This window comes from Lottia gigantea, assembly GCF_000327385.1.
Source record: "Lottia gigantea unplaced genomic scaffold LOTGIsca_43, whole genome shotgun sequence".
Lineage (NCBI taxonomy): Eukaryota > Metazoa > Mollusca > Gastropoda > Lottiidae > Lottia > Lottia gigantea.
Genome location: NW_008709504.1, coordinates 511924 through 528976, shown reverse-complemented (window position 1 = coordinate 528976; position 17053 = coordinate 511924). Strand labels below are relative to the sequence as shown.

General features: G+C 32.7%; 3 protein-coding genes across 3 annotated transcripts; 1 reads left to right on the top strand and 2 right to left on the bottom strand.

Annotated features, from left to right (window-relative positions):
* Positions 1-264: 264 nt before the first annotated feature.
* LOTGIDRAFT_164036 (hypothetical protein) lies at positions 265-7470 on the bottom strand (the record flags this gene model as incomplete). Its single annotated transcript, XM_009060534.1, has 8 exons — positions 265-366; positions 831-967; positions 2921-2998; positions 3604-3668; positions 4084-4856; positions 5178-5294; positions 5608-5791; positions 7388-7470. The coding sequence occupies 8 exons, from the start codon at positions 7468-7470 to the stop codon at positions 265-267; spliced, it is 1539 nt and encodes a 512-aa protein (XP_009058782.1).
* Positions 7471-7977: 507 nt separating this feature from the next.
* On the top strand, positions 7978-12298 carry LOTGIDRAFT_164035 (hypothetical protein; the record flags this gene model as incomplete). The annotated part of the gene is made up of 6 exons (XM_009060533.1): positions 7978-8075; positions 8701-8785; positions 9072-9103; positions 10997-11090; positions 11822-11952; positions 12214-12298. The coding sequence occupies 6 exons, from the start codon at positions 7978-7980 to the stop codon at positions 12296-12298; spliced, it is 525 nt and encodes a 174-aa protein (XP_009058781.1).
* Positions 12299-12880: 582 nt separating this feature from the next.
* On the bottom strand, positions 12881-15000 carry LOTGIDRAFT_150507 (hypothetical protein). Its single transcript, XM_009060532.1, has 4 exons — positions 14811-15000; positions 14507-14583; positions 13875-14093; positions 12881-13433 (listed from the first exon to the last, which is right to left on the bottom strand). Exons 1-4 carry the CDS (start codon positions 14929-14931, stop codon positions 13203-13205), a joined length of 648 nt encoding a protein of 215 aa, XP_009058780.1. The 5' UTR covers positions 14932-15000; the 3' UTR covers positions 12881-13202.
* Between the last annotated feature and the right edge of the window lie 2053 nt (positions 15001-17053).

The following is a 17053-nucleotide window of genomic DNA, read 5'->3' as shown; positions in this document are numbered from 1 at the left end:
AATTAGCTAAAATGTTAACTGAATATACCATAGTTGTTAATATTGAGAGTCAAAATTGGTAAATTAAAAGCAGAATGATTCATTCATTTAAAAAATTTACAGAACACCAACAAACTTTTTTTGAACACTGTCTTGTTTAAATTTTGTAAAGTTACAACAAGCAACTTGTCAGTAGACAACAATTTTACATTTTTTTCCGAGTACAGCCAAGTTTTATTAAAGAGTGACGTCCACATTTTAATTTAAATGTTTCAAGAGTTCCTGTCAACACCCACAATGAAACTCCATCTGGGTGTCTTTAACTGCTGCATAAATAGCTCCTACACACATTGTATGGTACCACTGGTCACAATCATCACATTGTACCTGAAATAGACAGGGGAGGGGGTTAGGTGGATCCTCTAAAACTACAAATTAAATACATAGGCATACAGATAACAATGTAAACTCTCAACAACAAAAATTGAATACATGGGCAAATAGTTAACAATGTAGATTTACATAAACTGCCTTGACGACATAAGAAAGAAAATTAATATTAAAAAATGTTAAAAAATATTATTAGTTCGGTAAGGTGGATAATACAAAAAGTGCTATACAAACTACATCAAATATCATATATGGAAATCAGCACTAGACTGATTTGTACAAAATAATGCAGATTTCTGTCAACTGGCCTGCAAATGCCTATTTTCCTCCTGGCAATGGGTGGAGCTTGATTGTCATCTAAACAGCTGGTAACCACATCACAATCAAGGTAAAGATTGAAGATATGATGATATCCTGGACAACTTTATACAGGAAAGTATATAAAACATCTGATAACCTACCCATTCTACTGTGCTATCTGAAGGTTTTAAACAACTTTCTGAAGCACAAGTTTCACCTTCATAATACCATATCTCTTCTCCATATTCTTCACTTTCATCTGTCGTACTTGTTTTAGCTTTTTTATTCTTATTATTACCTGATTAATTAAAATACATAATTTGTTACTCTAAACATACAATAAATCCTTGGTTTTCACAATTTTTAGTTTGTTTTGCTATACTTTTTTAGCAAAAAACATCATAACCTCTCTTCATAAAGTCTAAATTTCGGTTTAGATCTTTTACTCAAAACTTTTACTTAAACACGAAAACATCTAATACTTGAATGTGGCATATGTGGTTTTATTATTGTTATATATGAAAACAAGTGGTTGCTAGCAAGATACGCCTACTTTCCTGATACATTTTCAGTATATCAAATAGTGTTGAAACAATTAGTGAATTTTACGAACCGGGTATCGTCGGCAATAACCGTTTTTTACCTGGTTAATTACTAAAGATTATAAAAGGAGTCGAAAACCGCATTTGCGGCCTTAACTCACCGTTATCTAAACTAGAGTAAGTGTAAATGAGTATCCAGGAAGATTTTGGTTAGTTTGTCGGTACAAATCGCCAGATACCAAACAGCCCATTGAAGTGTCTGCTTCAATGTAAGTAAGATTACGAGCGGGCCTGTCAGAGTTCAGATGGACTGGTGCCATTGTAACTCATTGCTACAGTCTCTAGGTAGGTAGAAGACAAGGTAACGTTCGCTTCCAGCGGATGCTGATATCGCAGTCTCTAACAGATCAAAGGTTTTTATACCAGTTGTGGGGTCAGTTTATTGAGTTTATCTCATTGAAGTCGCCACGAATCAGTGTACTGGTTCCACAACTGGTATAAAACTATTGTATCAATGAATATTAATAAGCTTGAAGCTGATTGACAAGCAAGAATAAACAAACAGCCAATTAGAGGAGAGAGTTAATAAAAAGTAATATGATCTCTTTATAACTGTTTTATTCTAAGCAACTCGTACCCGATTGAAATAATAAAAATAATAACAAAACTTATTAAAACACTAGAACATGCTTAAAAAACACTGTTACATTTCCACAATACAATAATAATAATATCAAGATTCAACGAACCGTGGCACGTGCTGAACGTCTGATAATGATTACAGAGCTACAGTGCTTATTTGTTTAACCTAATTAACATAACGGTGCACACGGCGACTGTCGACAAACTAAGACCATCGTGAAGCGATTATCAAGAACGAGGTAATTAGTTGAACTTATATCAAAAAAGAGACTTGTTAATCTTGACCACAATTCTCGCAACTCGTTAGTGTTTTGATAATTGATACCCTATCTTGATTTATTAATCTCAATTATTCAATCAATAAAGATGTTTGTTTACTAAGAAAAAAGAATTTTCTGTTAAAATTGCTCTCTTTTTACTTCTTATAAAATTTTCTCAAATCAGACCCGGTTACCCGTGAAATACTACCCGAAATCGGTTAACTTTTTAACCGTTTCAACACTAATATCAAGGGCAGTGTCTGTGTCAAATCATACCAAAAATCTAATCTAAGATATTGTTGATTTAAACAAACACATTATTTAATAAAATTCTGACATAAAACTGTCACCTTTATCGATAACCAATTTTGATGCAGTTTTTACTAAGTCATGGGCAATAACTCAAATTCCGTTGATCGCAAAATTGTCAAATTTTATCTTGACTAAGATCTCATCATTATAAATGATCAAACCAAATTTCATTTAAATCGGATGAAAACTGTACTTTCTATTGTGTTCACAAACAAATTTTTACGCGTTTTCCAATAACTCAAAAACCATTCGTCGAAAGATAGCCAAAATTCGAACTTGTTCAAGATCTCATCAATATAAATGATCACACCATATTTCATTCAAAACAGATGAATACTGTAGTCTCTATCGCGTTCACAAGCTAATTGTGGGCAGACGGACAGACAGCAATATATGTCCACATTATAATGTGGGCGTATAAGAATGTTCTTGCAATAACACAATAGCTACGAGATAAAACTGATATAGCCTTGAAAAATACAGAATTTTACAAACCTTGAGGTTTTTTCCGTTTGGTATTTCCAGCTGTCTTTGTCTGTTTTCCAGTCGTCTTTTTATTTTTATTTTGTGAAGCTGAAATAATAAAAAAAGATGACATTATTCATTGCCGAATAAGATATAAAAAGCTACAAGAAAAATCTAAATTAAAGGCACAACATCTAAAGAAAGAGTCTAAAATATCTACCCTTCGTGGTAATGGTGCTGGGATTTGATACTTTTTTTGCATTTCCATTTTTTCCTTTTGATGTATCCTCTACAACACAATATTTCAAGAATATAATAACTTTTCGAAAGGAAACAAATTGGAACTCATAATTCTTATGGAAGGTAATTTTACTTAGATTTTAACAAGTCCTTAAGTTTTGACTTAAGTGCTCTTACATTCACCTTTCAAGAATGAATGAATAGTGTGACCAATAATCTTCCTTAGCAAGCAAAAGGTACTCTGATATGACAGATATTTTGACAAGAGTGCTGTTGATTCACCTCTTGAAATAAACTCTGATAACATGACCCTCCCTAGCCTACAAGTGACTAGTTTGATGGTGTAAGGAAGGGGTGGGCATTATACAGTAGAATAAAATTCTGAAGCCTTCCTCATATAAGCTTACGGTACCAGTTAACAATGACATAAAGTTTATTTAGATATAAAATTTGAAAATCTAATCATAGCTTACCTTCAATCTCTTCCTCACTGTTAAAGTCATAAGGATCTCCTAAATTATCAGGTTTAAGTGAATTACTGAAATGACAACAAAATTACATTATTTTCATTTAAAACGTTCAACAAATTTCTCTTCTTGTCTGCAGACTGAATAAAATTCAAGATTAAAACTATTGTTAGAAACAACAGTGTGAGTATGAACAGTTTAAATTTAATAGAGAGAGAATAAGACACTCAGGGCTGTTGATTTGCCTTTATTCACTAGACATGATTGACCAGCTACAATGTCCGTTTATGGCAGGAATAGGTAAAACGAAGTTCAACGGTACTGGTACTCTGTGTGAGATAAGATTGTTATGACAATCGAGTCTCTCAAACCACGTGTAGAATTGTCAATCTGAATAGTGTCATGGATAGCAAAAAAACAATCTCTATCTGTGACTATATCCCTTCTTACTTTGTTTTAAAAACACAATCAAGACGTGCTACTTACTTTTTACCATTGGCAGTAGATTTTTTGTTAAAAAGAAGCCGTCTTGATGGACTGATAGTATTGTGATTGTTAGAATTGTCTTTCGCTATTTTACTTTTACTAGTAGTTTTTTGTGATGGTCTCCCTCGAGCTACTTTCGTTTTAGTTTTCGCTTTCACAGGTGATCTTTTAGCATTAGTTTTTTTCTGCGAAGTTTGAGCATTCCGCGTCTTGCTAGTAGCACTGGCAGTACGTTTTTGACGGGGGGAGGCCTTTGTCTTTACACTGATGTCTATCGTTAATTCATGTTCTGACTCCGACGAAGAATTCTCCTCACTTTTTTCACTAGGGGCTGTTGACTCGGAGTCACTCGAATCACCACTCGACGAGTCATTCCCGCTATCAGAATAACCTAAAGTCGCTTGTTTCTTAAGAACTGGTGGATCTAAATGTTCATTTTTCACATTATTCGTTCCGTTCTGTCTTTGATCACCTTTGAATAACTTGTCTTTATTAGCACATATTTCCAGCCCCTTTTTTCCTCTCGGGGAACGAGGATTCACTTTCTCACTTTTGGTAAAATCTTTGTTATCGAGCTCGCTTTCACTTTTCCGAAGGTTATTTTTGTTCACTTGTTGTCCTTGTTGCCAACACTGACTACGGTCGTATTCCGGGGAGTTGTATAAATTCCGGCTACAGAAATGTTCGTTAGTTGGTTGTGTTGTATCTGATTCTGGTCCAGAATCGTCGGAACTCGAATCAGATTCATCTGAATCCTCCTCTAGTCTTTCAAACTGAAAGAAAAAACCAGAGATTTAACATTTTTAACAAAAATAAGTCAATCCCAAGATAATAATAATTATCAAAATTCAGTATTTTTCCTGAATGAATCATCAATGATCAAGACATTTTTATGCATCTTATGTTCTAGGGCATTTAATATTCAAAATCTGCATTATAATATCATTGGGAAATAAATGACTGGAGCATACTTGAACTATAAGCTCTCTAGTATGTGTATGAGCCTCTGTAAGAAGTTAATAGATAATAATAAGGCACTATTTACATTTTTTAAAAAATTGAAAAATTGTTGAAAAATTGAAAGATAGTAATACCGTGAACTGAAATTCTGAATTGGGTTGTTTTGAATACTGTCCTGGGTCTATTTTAAAACCATTTGTATGACCAAACGTTATTTTATCTCCTTCTTTTAAAACACACGATTTCTCCATCTGAAAAATACAATTTAACTTTTTCAGGATCACTGAGATTATGGGGGTGCTCTTGATGTAAAAAATGAGGAGGGGGTAGATAATACTGATTCAGAGAACAGGTAACATTTGATGAAACATTTGATAGCTCTTGATGATAGACACATTACTAGCTCCTCATCCACATATATTTTTGCAATCATTTTGTGACAGAATTAAAGAATTAAATGGCCTTGTTTATCCAATATAGTCATCGAGTGCTCAATGGAAAATGTGACGTTGATGTAATAGTAAAGTTATAATTGTGTGACTGAGCGACAAAACATCTACATACCCGAACATCGTTAATAAAGGTTCCATTTAATCCATGATCATACAAAACAAACTGAGGTTTTCCGTTCACTTTCACGTATCGAATCTCCGCATGGTGCCGAGATATAAAGTTCTTGTGAGTTTTAGAATCCAGATAAAAATCATTATCTAAACTTCTTCCAAATCTAGTGTTTCCATTCTTTAACCTAGAAAAAGCATAAATTGGATATAAATAAAATTCAACCTGACCGGATATATCATGTATCATGGGTGGCTTTTTTTTAAATTTCTAAACCAAGCATACTATAATTTTTTGGCTAGAGTATAGATATCTTCACAACAAGGTATTATGAACGTTGTCTTATACCTTGACTGTAAGACGCAATTTTCTCAACTTGTATTACAGGATGCAGGGATTTGATTTGATTGTAAGACAAAGTTCGTAATAATTTGATAAATGTTAAGATGCAGGATAGGACATAAAATGTAATTTTTATTTATATAACAGAATTAAGGTGTTAAATCAATATTCAAAACCAATTTGAATACTTATTTTGCTCCTTTCTGTAAAGAATTGCAAAACCAAATACAGCTATTTATTTAAATCTAAAACCAATTTGCATAATTGTTGTAATAGCTTTCTAATTATGATTTTGAAAACAGAATAAGGGGTAAATGATAGAGGATACTAAAGAAGGAAGTATATTTGTGGCTTCCTTATTCTAACTGTTGGTGACTCAGTTTGAATAAATATTTTGAATGTAAAGTGATACAATGTAGAATTATTGATAATAACAGAAGTCAAATTATCAATTTATATTGTCCTCCTATTGTCAAATCAGCTTTGTGGTCTTTAACAATGCTTAAACCATTTGAAGAGCTCTTGCTTACAGTTTTATATAATATTCTTAAGAATTGAAGAATTGGGATTATAAAATCAACAATGTCACTGTGACATCAAATTCACACCTGGGAATTTGTTATTTGCATGTCACAGAGTTTTGTGTTTTTATTGAAAAGCCAAAATATATTTCCAAAGGTTTTTACTACATCAAAATTTCTTGAATGTTGTCTTATCCAAAATATTATATACCAGTGTTATGGTTATTTAAGATTGTAAGCTGGATGATGATGTGATTTCAATATTTTTCTTGTGACCTTGGCCAGTGCTTATTTAATTGCTTCTTCTTCGTTATAATACACGCTCATTTATCACACAATAACATTGAAAATGACAGGGGCTGATTTGAATATTAGTTATAGCTCTTTGAATATTGACAAGACATGTCCCAGTCCAACATAGCAACAGTCAAGTGGAAACCATGGGAATGCAGAAAATAATTATTCTAGAATTAATAATTATAATCAGTAATTCACACCAGAGTTATAAGATCTTATGTTGTCCTGGCAATCACTTCAGTCAGATCAATACTTCTGCTTTCTGCGTCTGATCGTTTTCGTATCGTCCCAAACCAAATCAAACATTGATTTGAAACAAAATGTCATCTTAATCCTACGAAAGTCAATAAAGGTAGAAGAAACCCTTGACCACTCTTGACATATTTAAACTATTTGTGAATAGTAGAACATAGTGGAGTATCATTGACTTATTCCCGATAAAAATTGTCCTTGATAGTAACATAGTAAAAATTTAATCACTACTACACAGAAGTGGCACTACACTGGCAGATCTGCTATTTTTAGAATCTAGGTCAATGTTTACCAATGAGAACGGACGAATATAGGTCACGTTTTAATATGTCGTCCATTGCATTATGTTTTTAGAAGCCATTTTTGCTTACCTCATAAGATCACAGACATTAGCACACGATGCTGAAGGCCCAAGACGGCGTAATTGCCATCTACAATTATCAGAAGCCGCCATGAACGCGGGATTATCCCGTCTCAATCGTGACCTTTTCTTATCAACTTGAATTCCTTAAATTTCGAATTTCACAAAAAGTTACACAAATAATTCTTGCATATTTTTGGTCACTAGGTCGAGAACGATCAGAAGTACACAAATGAGTAATGAAATAAGTCCAAACTGCACAGAATTTGATGAAAAACACGCAGTAAATTTCTAAGCTTAGTCCACCATTTCAAGATTTTGATGAAAACCTTAATGGACGGTTTATTAAATTCATTACTTAAAACCACAATTCTGGCTAAATTTTTAAAATCTTTGGTAAATAAGCTAAAAACACAAATTAATTGCCTTGAAAAAAATATTTTCTTAATTTTCACAAAATAATTCAAACGAATTGATCATATTTTCTGAAATTTTTATGTAAACAATAATAACTGGTCCCGTTCTGTCAAACAAATGGCGGACGGCTGCTCTGATAGAAACGATTCAATGTCGGAGAAATCAGAGTCTAATCCAGTCAACATGAGAGGTGAAAATGGCTTCAATAATGCTTATCAAATCGAACACGATAGAAGCCGATACCCTCATTGTATCGTGTGGACGCCCATTCCCTGTTTAACGTGAGTTTGGGTGATTTAATTTGGGGTAATTTTTAGTGATGTTTGTTGTAAATGGGACTGCAGTTACAGGTGTGTGCCTGGTTACCTACAAGGCTAGGCCTAGCATCAACTTGTCAGCCATTCCATTTTAGTCAATAAAAAATAATTTTGTAGCCATGTTTCAACACGTTTTCTAATTAAATTTCATAAATCAATACATTTCTATTAAACAATTATAATGGCGAATGAATGAATGCCACGATTTAATAAAAATTCCCTGCTGTTAGATTAGGCCAAGTGCTAGGCCACAGGCATCTGTCTCTATAATAGTCGACTCTCTCTATAATAATATAGAGAGTCGATTATTGATAGAAACAGATGCCTGTGTGCTAGGCCCTAGATTGAAAATCACAAATAATTTTTGCATACTCTGATAGTTGATATTTTGTCAAAATTGTCCTTCAAAGTCATAAAAACAACCGTTCTTTTCCATTGGTATGATAAAAAAATGTGGAAAATGATGCTTTAAAACAAAATCATATTTTCTATGGACTGTTAAAGATGGTTCTTTCTAAGGGTCAAAAATGATCTTTGACAATGATGTTTTTATAAATGAAATTATATATTTTTTCGGTATTTATTGTAGGTGGTTTTTACCGTTTATTGGTCACATGGGTATAGCCACTATTTCCGGAATTATCCGAGATTTTGGAGGTCCATACTATGTTGCAGTAAGTAAGATACCGTATGTACAATAAAAAAAAAATTAGGGTGCTTGACATTAGATTTGCAGTCAATTCCATGGACAATTGAAATTGTGCAAGTAGGGCAAGGAACAAAATAATGTGAAGATGAATTTAAAAGCTTAGAACAAGAAGGGTTCTTACATCTTGGGATTTTTTACTCTGGTCTTTCAGCCAATGATTCAGTTGAAAAAAGCTTAAATAACTGAACCATGATGTTAAAACGATATTTCACAAATGAAATAATTATTAAATAATTTTTTTTTTTTTACAGGAGGATAATATGTCATTTGGAATTCCAACCAAGTAAGAAATTTGATTTTATTTTATTCATTTATCAGGCAATGCAAGCATCCATCATCTTTCACCTTCTTAGAGCATTGAGGTCAACAAATTTCCTTGGATTCCATGTAATTTGACGCCTAATTTCTCAAAACAAATCTGAAAGACAATTCACTTATTTTGTTTAACCTGAACTGTGGTTGAATACATTTTTATACGCCCACATCTCTCTATGTGGACGTATATTGTGGGCACCCCTGTCCATCCGTCAACATTTGCTTGTAAAGGCTCTAAAAACTAGATTTTTTGATGGAATCAAATGAAATTTGGTATGTGTATACATATTCATGAAACGAAGATCAAGTTGAAATTTGAGCTATTTTCGACCATTAGAAGCAGAGTTAATGCCCTTGCATATTTACCATCCGCATGCCATGGTGGGCTATATGGCTGTGGTCCACTACCTTTTAAAGCTATCATGTTCTGCTATTTTGAATATTGGCAGTTAGATTTTTTAAAATTTAAAGCTATCATGTGTATTTTGTATTTTTATAGGCCCACATGAAATGCCGTCACCCATGTCCATCCGTCGGTACGTCCGTCCGTCCGTCCGTCCGTCCGTCCGTCCGTCCGTCCGTCCGTCCGTCCGTCCGTCCGTCCGTCCGTCCGTCCGTCCGTCCGTCCATCCGTCCACAACTGCTCGTAAACACTCTACAAGACACAATTCTGGATGGATTTAGACAAAACTTGGTATGAATGTTCGTAATCACCCAAGGATGAACCCTATTGAAAATCAGAAGAACCGAAAAATATTTAGTATAAGTTATTGCCCTTGTTCTTGATAATGCGTTCAATTTTTAGCTCGTAAACACTCTAGAAGGGACAATTCTTGATGGTTTTAACAAAACTTGGCATGAGTGTTCGTAATCACCCAAGGATGAACCCTTTTGAAAATCTGCTGAATCGAAAAATATTTAGTATGAGTTATTGCCCTTGTTCTTGAAAACGCGTTCAATTTTTAGCTCGTAAACACTCTAGAAGGAACAATTCTTGATGGATTTTAACAAAACTTGGCATGAGTGTTCGTAATCACCCAAGGATGAACCCTTTTGAAAATCTGCTGAATCGAAAAATATTTAGTATGAGTTATAGCCCTTGTTTTTGAAAACGCGTTCAATTTTCTGCTCGTAATCACTCTACAAGGGACAATTCTTGATGGATTTTGACGAAACTTGGCATGACTGTTTGTTATCAACCAATGATAAACCCTATTGAAAATCAGAAAAATCGAAAAATGTTTAGTATGAGTTATTGCCCTTGTTCTTGAAAACACGTTCAGTTTTTAGCTCGTTAACACTCTAGAAGGCATAATTCTTTACAGATTTTGATGAAACTTGGTGTGAATGTTTGTAACCACCCAAGGATGAACCCTATTGAAAATCAGAAGAATCGAAAAATATTTAGTATTAATGCCCTTGTTCTTGAAAACGCTTTCAAATTAGCTCTAAAACACTAAAAGGCATGATTATTGCTGGATTTTGTTTTTGGTTTTTTTATTCAGTCCCGCAATGGAGATTGAATATTTGCCTTCTAGAGTGTTCACAAGCTAAAAATTGAACACGTTTTCAAGAACAAGGGCAATAACTCATACTGAACCTAAAGAGTTCAAAAGAAGTGCATGACTAAAGATTAAATATTTCTTACTGGTGATTGTTACTGTACTGATAAACATTTTTATTCAAAATCAAAGCTGCCAGTGGGCGTACATTACCTTGCCTGGCAAGCTATCTTTTAAGATATTGGCAGCTAGATTTATTTAAATTTAAAGCTATCATGTTTATTTTGTATCTATTTTAGATATTGGCAGCTAGATTTATTGAAAGTTAAAGCTATCATGTTTATTTTGTATTTTTTAAGATATTGGCAGTTAGATTTATTTAAAGTAAAAGGTGGAAGGGAGGTCTGGGATAAAGCTGTATATGAAGCTTCAGAAGAATATAAAAAACGAATGGTAAGGTTTACTTTGGAAATTCAATACCCCCTTCTTATTGGCTCTAATAAAACTAACCAATGATATTGGGCCTAAATAAAAACCCAGAATTTGACCACTTACTACATAGAGAAAGTGTATACAGCTATATTTTAAACGAATATTGTTTTTATACGCCCACATCTCTCTATGTGGACGTATATTGTCAGCACCCGTCCGTCAACATTTGCTTGTAAACACTCTAAAAACTAGAGTTAAAAAACGAAGATAAAGTTTCAATTTGAACTATTTTCGACTGTTAGAAGCAGAGTTATTGCCCTTGCCCCAAAATCTTGAATATGCTATTACTCTCTTAGTTTTCAACCGATTTTGATGAAACTTAAAATGGATGTTATTGGACCTAAATCGAAAGGTTTGAGAAAGTTTAGTTTACTTCTGATTAAATTTAAGGCTCTTACAAGATTTAGGCCTCTATACAGTAAGTGCTTCTATTAACATCAATTGCTCGTAAACACTCCGTCCGTCGGTACGTCCGCCCATCAACATTTGCTTGTAATCAAATGAAATTAGGTATGTGTAGACATATTCCTAAAAACGAAGATCAAGTTCGAATTTGAGCTATTTTCGACCGTAAGAAGCAGAGTTATTGCCCTTGCCCAAAAATCTTTAACATTTACCATCTGCATGCCGTGGTGGGCGTATATGGCTGTGGTCCACTATCTTTGAAATTATCTTGTGAACTTTTTTTTCAGCACAATCTTTGCTGTGATAATTGTCATTCCCATGTTGCCATGGCTTTAAACCTGATGCATTATGGGTCAAGTACATCATGGAATATGGTAAAATTATGTTTTATGATGCTCATTTATGGAAAATTCACAGGGTAAGTTTTGAATCTTTTTTTTAGTAAGAAAACTTGACCAGATTAAAAAGTTTTGGGTCATGTCTAAATTTCTTTAAATTTGCAGGAACCACAGACATTAGGTTGGTCTGATACGCATACAAATATCTAGAAACCCTCTTTTGAATTTGTTTACAAGAATAATATTATATTAGCAACTTGTGAGACTTTTCGTTAATAAATAAACTAAGTAAAAATGATAGATCAGGACCATTGCTAATCAATTTTACTTGTTTATTTCAGATTTTGTGGTTTTTTAAAGACCTGGTTACCGTTTTTAATAATGGTGGGAGTTGTCTTAACAATAATTCTTGTCCTACATGTATAGTGCTCAAATCCACCGAGAGACAACACAGATCAATGATGAATATATTTTTAGGTGATGTCATCCAACTAGAGCCATTAAAACTATTTTTGTAGTCTAGTACCATTTATGAACTATATAACAAATCATGCTCCTTGTGATTAAAGCTATTTTCTTGTTAATCAGTTACCATAAGCAAAAATATTCTTTTAAACCAACAAATTAATTAAATAGGATAGTTTTTCTGGCTCTAGATAACAAACATCTAAAGTTCACAAGCTGTGTTCAATCTCATCCTATTGTTATATGTCATTCTACACAAAATCCTGTATATATGATATATTCTAAATTAACTTTGTATATGAAGACTGATTATTATGTTTCTATGTTTTTAATGTCTGAATAAATTATTGAAATGAAATGGTTTTTTTTTAAGTCATATTTTGCACTTGTATTTTGCTGTTGTAGAAAGCTGTGTACAAACCTGTTAGCCCCCAGGAAAAAATCTAATGGAAACACCAACTTTAAAATCTCTTGGATTTAAAGAATCTATTGTAAAATGGGATATTTTATATTAGATAGGAATTAACGAACAACTTTCGTTTTAAACCGATTTATTTATAAATATTGTTTGTATATACAACACAAATATAATAATAGATGTCCGATCTGAAAAAACAAATATTTTCTCTTTGACATGACAGGAGAATTGACCCCATTAAAATTGTTATCAAATTTTCAATCCCCTGGTCTCTGTTAACAAATACTAAAATAAGTTTCATCTGTCATTCAATTCAGTAGCTCATTATATTAAAAACAACCCACAAAACGTGGCTAATTGTGAATGCAATTTTACTGTTTTAGTGTTTTCCAATAGTTCCTGATTATCCCCGACAGTGCTTCTCAGTGTTTCTGAATTTTACTGGAGTTATTGTTCAGTTAAATCATCGTTAAAATAAAGATGTATTGCCTGTAAGAAAGTATCATCATTCATACTGAGTTTATAGAAATCTTCATCTTCATCTGGAATATTGTTCTCTTCTAGTGATTTATTCATATCTAAATTACGACCATCATATTTCCATGTATAACTTCCAGCGTGAAGGTTATATTTTAAATAACGTTCTAATATCTCAGACATATTCTCTTCCGAACAAACCTGAAAAAAAAAAACAAATATAGAAATGTCAAAACAGAAACAGTTTCATGCTATATGATCTTCAGACAAATGACTTGTGTCCCTATGGAAATTGGACAAGTAGAACTTGTTCTCATAGAAACAGGAATAAAAAAAACTTAAAAAAAAACATTTAAATGTTATAAATTAACATATATTTAAATAAATAAGACTATTATATTGATGGATCAGTCTACAATATTTATAAATTCTTGTAGTAAATATTCTAGAATCATTCATACATAATATTGTCCATATATCTACAACTTGTGCTTCTAATAATGTATGCCATTGAAGGATTAGTTCCACCCGAAAAAATTCTCCTCATTGCACACTGTAAGGCACTGCCCGTCTTCATTAGCCCAATCAGATACATGAATGTAAGATGTGAAACTCCATTCTATTCATTTTAGTTTCACCTACCTCTATAACTTGATCTTGTGAAGTTAAAGTGTTGATTATTTTAATAAATCTGGTTTTCTTGGATAAAATTCCCACAACATAAGAATCATCTTTCCACCATGGTCGACCGAAATCATTGGCCCAGTCGGAGGAGGGGTAGGGTGGGGGAATGTGTATAAATCTACCGTTAGGACAATAGGGTATTATACAACCTGTAAGAGGATCAACATGTGTTCGGATCTGAAATTTAAAATATAGTCAAATTTAGAATTAGAACTTTCTGAATTTAAGTCATTGTTACATTGCCACCAAATAAAGAATAAAATAATAATAACAAAGAAACTGTAGCTGATAATTCACCTTGGCATATTAAAAACAAAATAATGGAGTTGCTTTCTCTATTGGAAAAAAAAATATAACGCGATATGTTCTATACTGATTATTACGTGCTTTAAAAGAAAAAAAAATAATCTGAAATCTTTCACATGAACAAGAAGAAAAATAATCTTCAAAGGCAAATTAGAAGCACAAGTTATAGATAAATAAGACAATTTTATGGATAGATACTTCTAGAATATTTATTACTTCAACGTTTCAATGTGGTTCTCACACCGTCATCAGGAATATAACAAAGAAAGAAATACCAGACTTACATCTTTATTTTTGGGATTAAACCAGTTAGAAATATCTTTACCAGCAGATAACAGAATAGGCTTCAATAAAACATCACCTATAAACAGAATAAAAAATATAATTACTGGTCAGAATTTCAATACCGGTACACCAATTCATTATACATGTAACGTTTCATTATTCTGCTAGGTAAGACTATGATCACAGGGAAATATTTTGATACCTCAATACAAACCTGCGCTTACAAATATGGATTGAAATCAGACCATTATATGGTCATTTTATTAATTATTCATCAATCAAAAAATCAACCAATCAACTCACCTTTGTACTTTTCACAGAGTGGAGTCAAGTTAAAAACTTTACCCAAAAACGACACCCAAATATCATCGATAGTATTGTGTATAGAAACTTCGTTAGGGGTAAAATATTTCGGCCTACCCATCTTCTTTCAATGACCAGACATTCACAATTAAAAAACGGCCAGAAAAAATAAAACAGCCCAGTTGTTGTCAATGTAAACAAAGCAAACCGGATATTGAAATGCTCCGTGTAAATGTCTGAATCACGTTATATAGAAAACGAAATTAGATTCTTTACATCGCCTGATTACAATTTTCAAGTTTAGAATTTTAGAAGTTTAATTCAAATATATTCAATTTTGTACATTATATCTATTTGAATTATTCTCGGTTTGCTTTTGAGATAAATTTTAAATTGTTTTGTTTCGTTTTGTTTAATTAAGTATTGAAATTTAATTTTCCATTATGGCTGCCGAAGTTAAGGTTTGGATTGAAATTTTCTAATTTTTGTGAATTTTGAATGATCTGCGCTGTACAATGCCGCATTTCTCTGCATAAAGTCTTGCTTATAATGTACTTTATCCAAAGCATTCGACAAATGTTTTATCTGCCCATAGTTTGGCAACATTATCAAACTAGTTTTTCTGCAAATTATTATTTCATGTACTATTTCCTTCATTGCTTAGCCTATTTATCGTTCGATTTTGCTCGGGTTTCCTTTATTATAATTCTTAGTACAAAGGACATATGATAGCAGTTGAAAATATTCGATTTTCTAAAATTCGTTCGATACTTTTTTTGTCGAAATTAATCGAAAAATGCTATTTCGGTTGCTTTTTGGCGGATCGATTTGAAATTTATATGTTGTAGATTGCCGGTATGGGCAAATAATTCTGCATGGTCAAAAAATGTTCATCACTTCCAGTTTTTCGATATTAGTACTTCCGGTGGCATCACTTCCGGTGAAATTGAGTTATGTCAGAAATGACATATGCATAAGCTTAGTGTCACTAATACAAAGTGTTACAACTCAAAAAATTTGTACCGGACGTAACATATAGGTCGCCATCTTTGTTTGCCTCATTATGCAGACCTTGCTATTTTGGAGCTATTTATTATCCGATTTGAACAATTTTGGTGTCAAATGATAGAATTAACGTTTATCTAAAACTCGTTGAGGACAGAATTTTGATTTTCGGTTTTGCATTTTTTGTACGACCGGATATTTTTTTTCAAAGTTTAAAGGCGTGTATCTCATGACCTTGACGTCTGGTGGCCTTCATATTTACTATGATGATAATTTGTGACCTTGAATATCTGATGACATTTTGACCTTTGGGGTCAGACAACTATTTCAGATTTTATAGGGGTTTAAAAATGGTCCATTTTGAACCTTTGCAGTGCTGTATCTCGTAGCCTTATAGAGATATAGCAGTAATTCTTTAGATTTCATAATGCTGAGATTCTGATCTTTCCAGTGATATACAACATGTCTATGTAACATGCATATTTAAAAATTCTATTCGTTTAACATTGTGGTATCAAATTTATGTTAGTTAATGAGATGTCAGTAAAGATAAAATTCCTGAATTTGACATGTCCGTTAAAGTACCATTCTCCCCAATTTCTATCAGAAATGAACTATGTCAAGTTTTCGCATATAATGAAGTTCTGGGGTGGATTTAAAGGTGTCATTCAGCAAATTGAGCTTACTGAAGCACACTAGAACCACGCCCACAGCTTAACTGACCCACTTTCTTATTTCTTGTCCGAATATCTTCAAACTTGGTATATACTTGTAAATTCGATTTGTGATTTGCGCATGCGCATTCCCAACTTCCTCATTTTTTATCTGAATTTCATCAAACTTGGTATGTATGTGTATAATCAAATTCTAAATTTGATGTTGAATTTTTGTTGTGCGCATGTGCATTACTAACTTTTTTATTTCTTGTCAGAATTTCATCAAACTTGGTATATATGTGTATAATCCAATTCTAAATTTGATGAAAATATTGAATTTTTGTTGTGCGCATGCATATTACCGACTTTCTTATTTCTTATCCAAATTTAATCAATCTTGCTAGGTATGTGTATAATCCAATTATAAATTCGATGGAAATATATTTTTTGTGTGCTCATGAGCATTATTAAATTTCTTATGTCTAATCCGGGTTTCTTCAAACATGGTCTTGATTAATTGAAAAACATTCTTTTATTCCTAGTCAATATACTCCAGGCACTTTTGGATATTTGCATTTAGAG

What these genes read in the sequence shown, in the direction of transcription:
- LOTGIDRAFT_150507 (XM_009060532.1), bottom strand. Translation starts at nt 14,931, where the DNA reads ATGGGTAGGCCGAAATATTTTACCCCTAACGAAGTTTCTATACACAAT. An exon ending in ACTCTGTGAAAAGTACAAAG is followed by an intron (nt 14,584 to 14,810) that starts GTGAGTTGATTG and finishes TTCTGTTTATAG; the next exon opens with GTGATGTTTTATTGAAGCCT. An exon ending in CACAAGATCAAGTTATAGAG is followed by an intron (nt 13,434 to 13,874) that starts GTAGGTGAAACT and finishes TTTTTTTTTCAG; the next exon opens with GTTTGTTCGGAAGAGAATAT.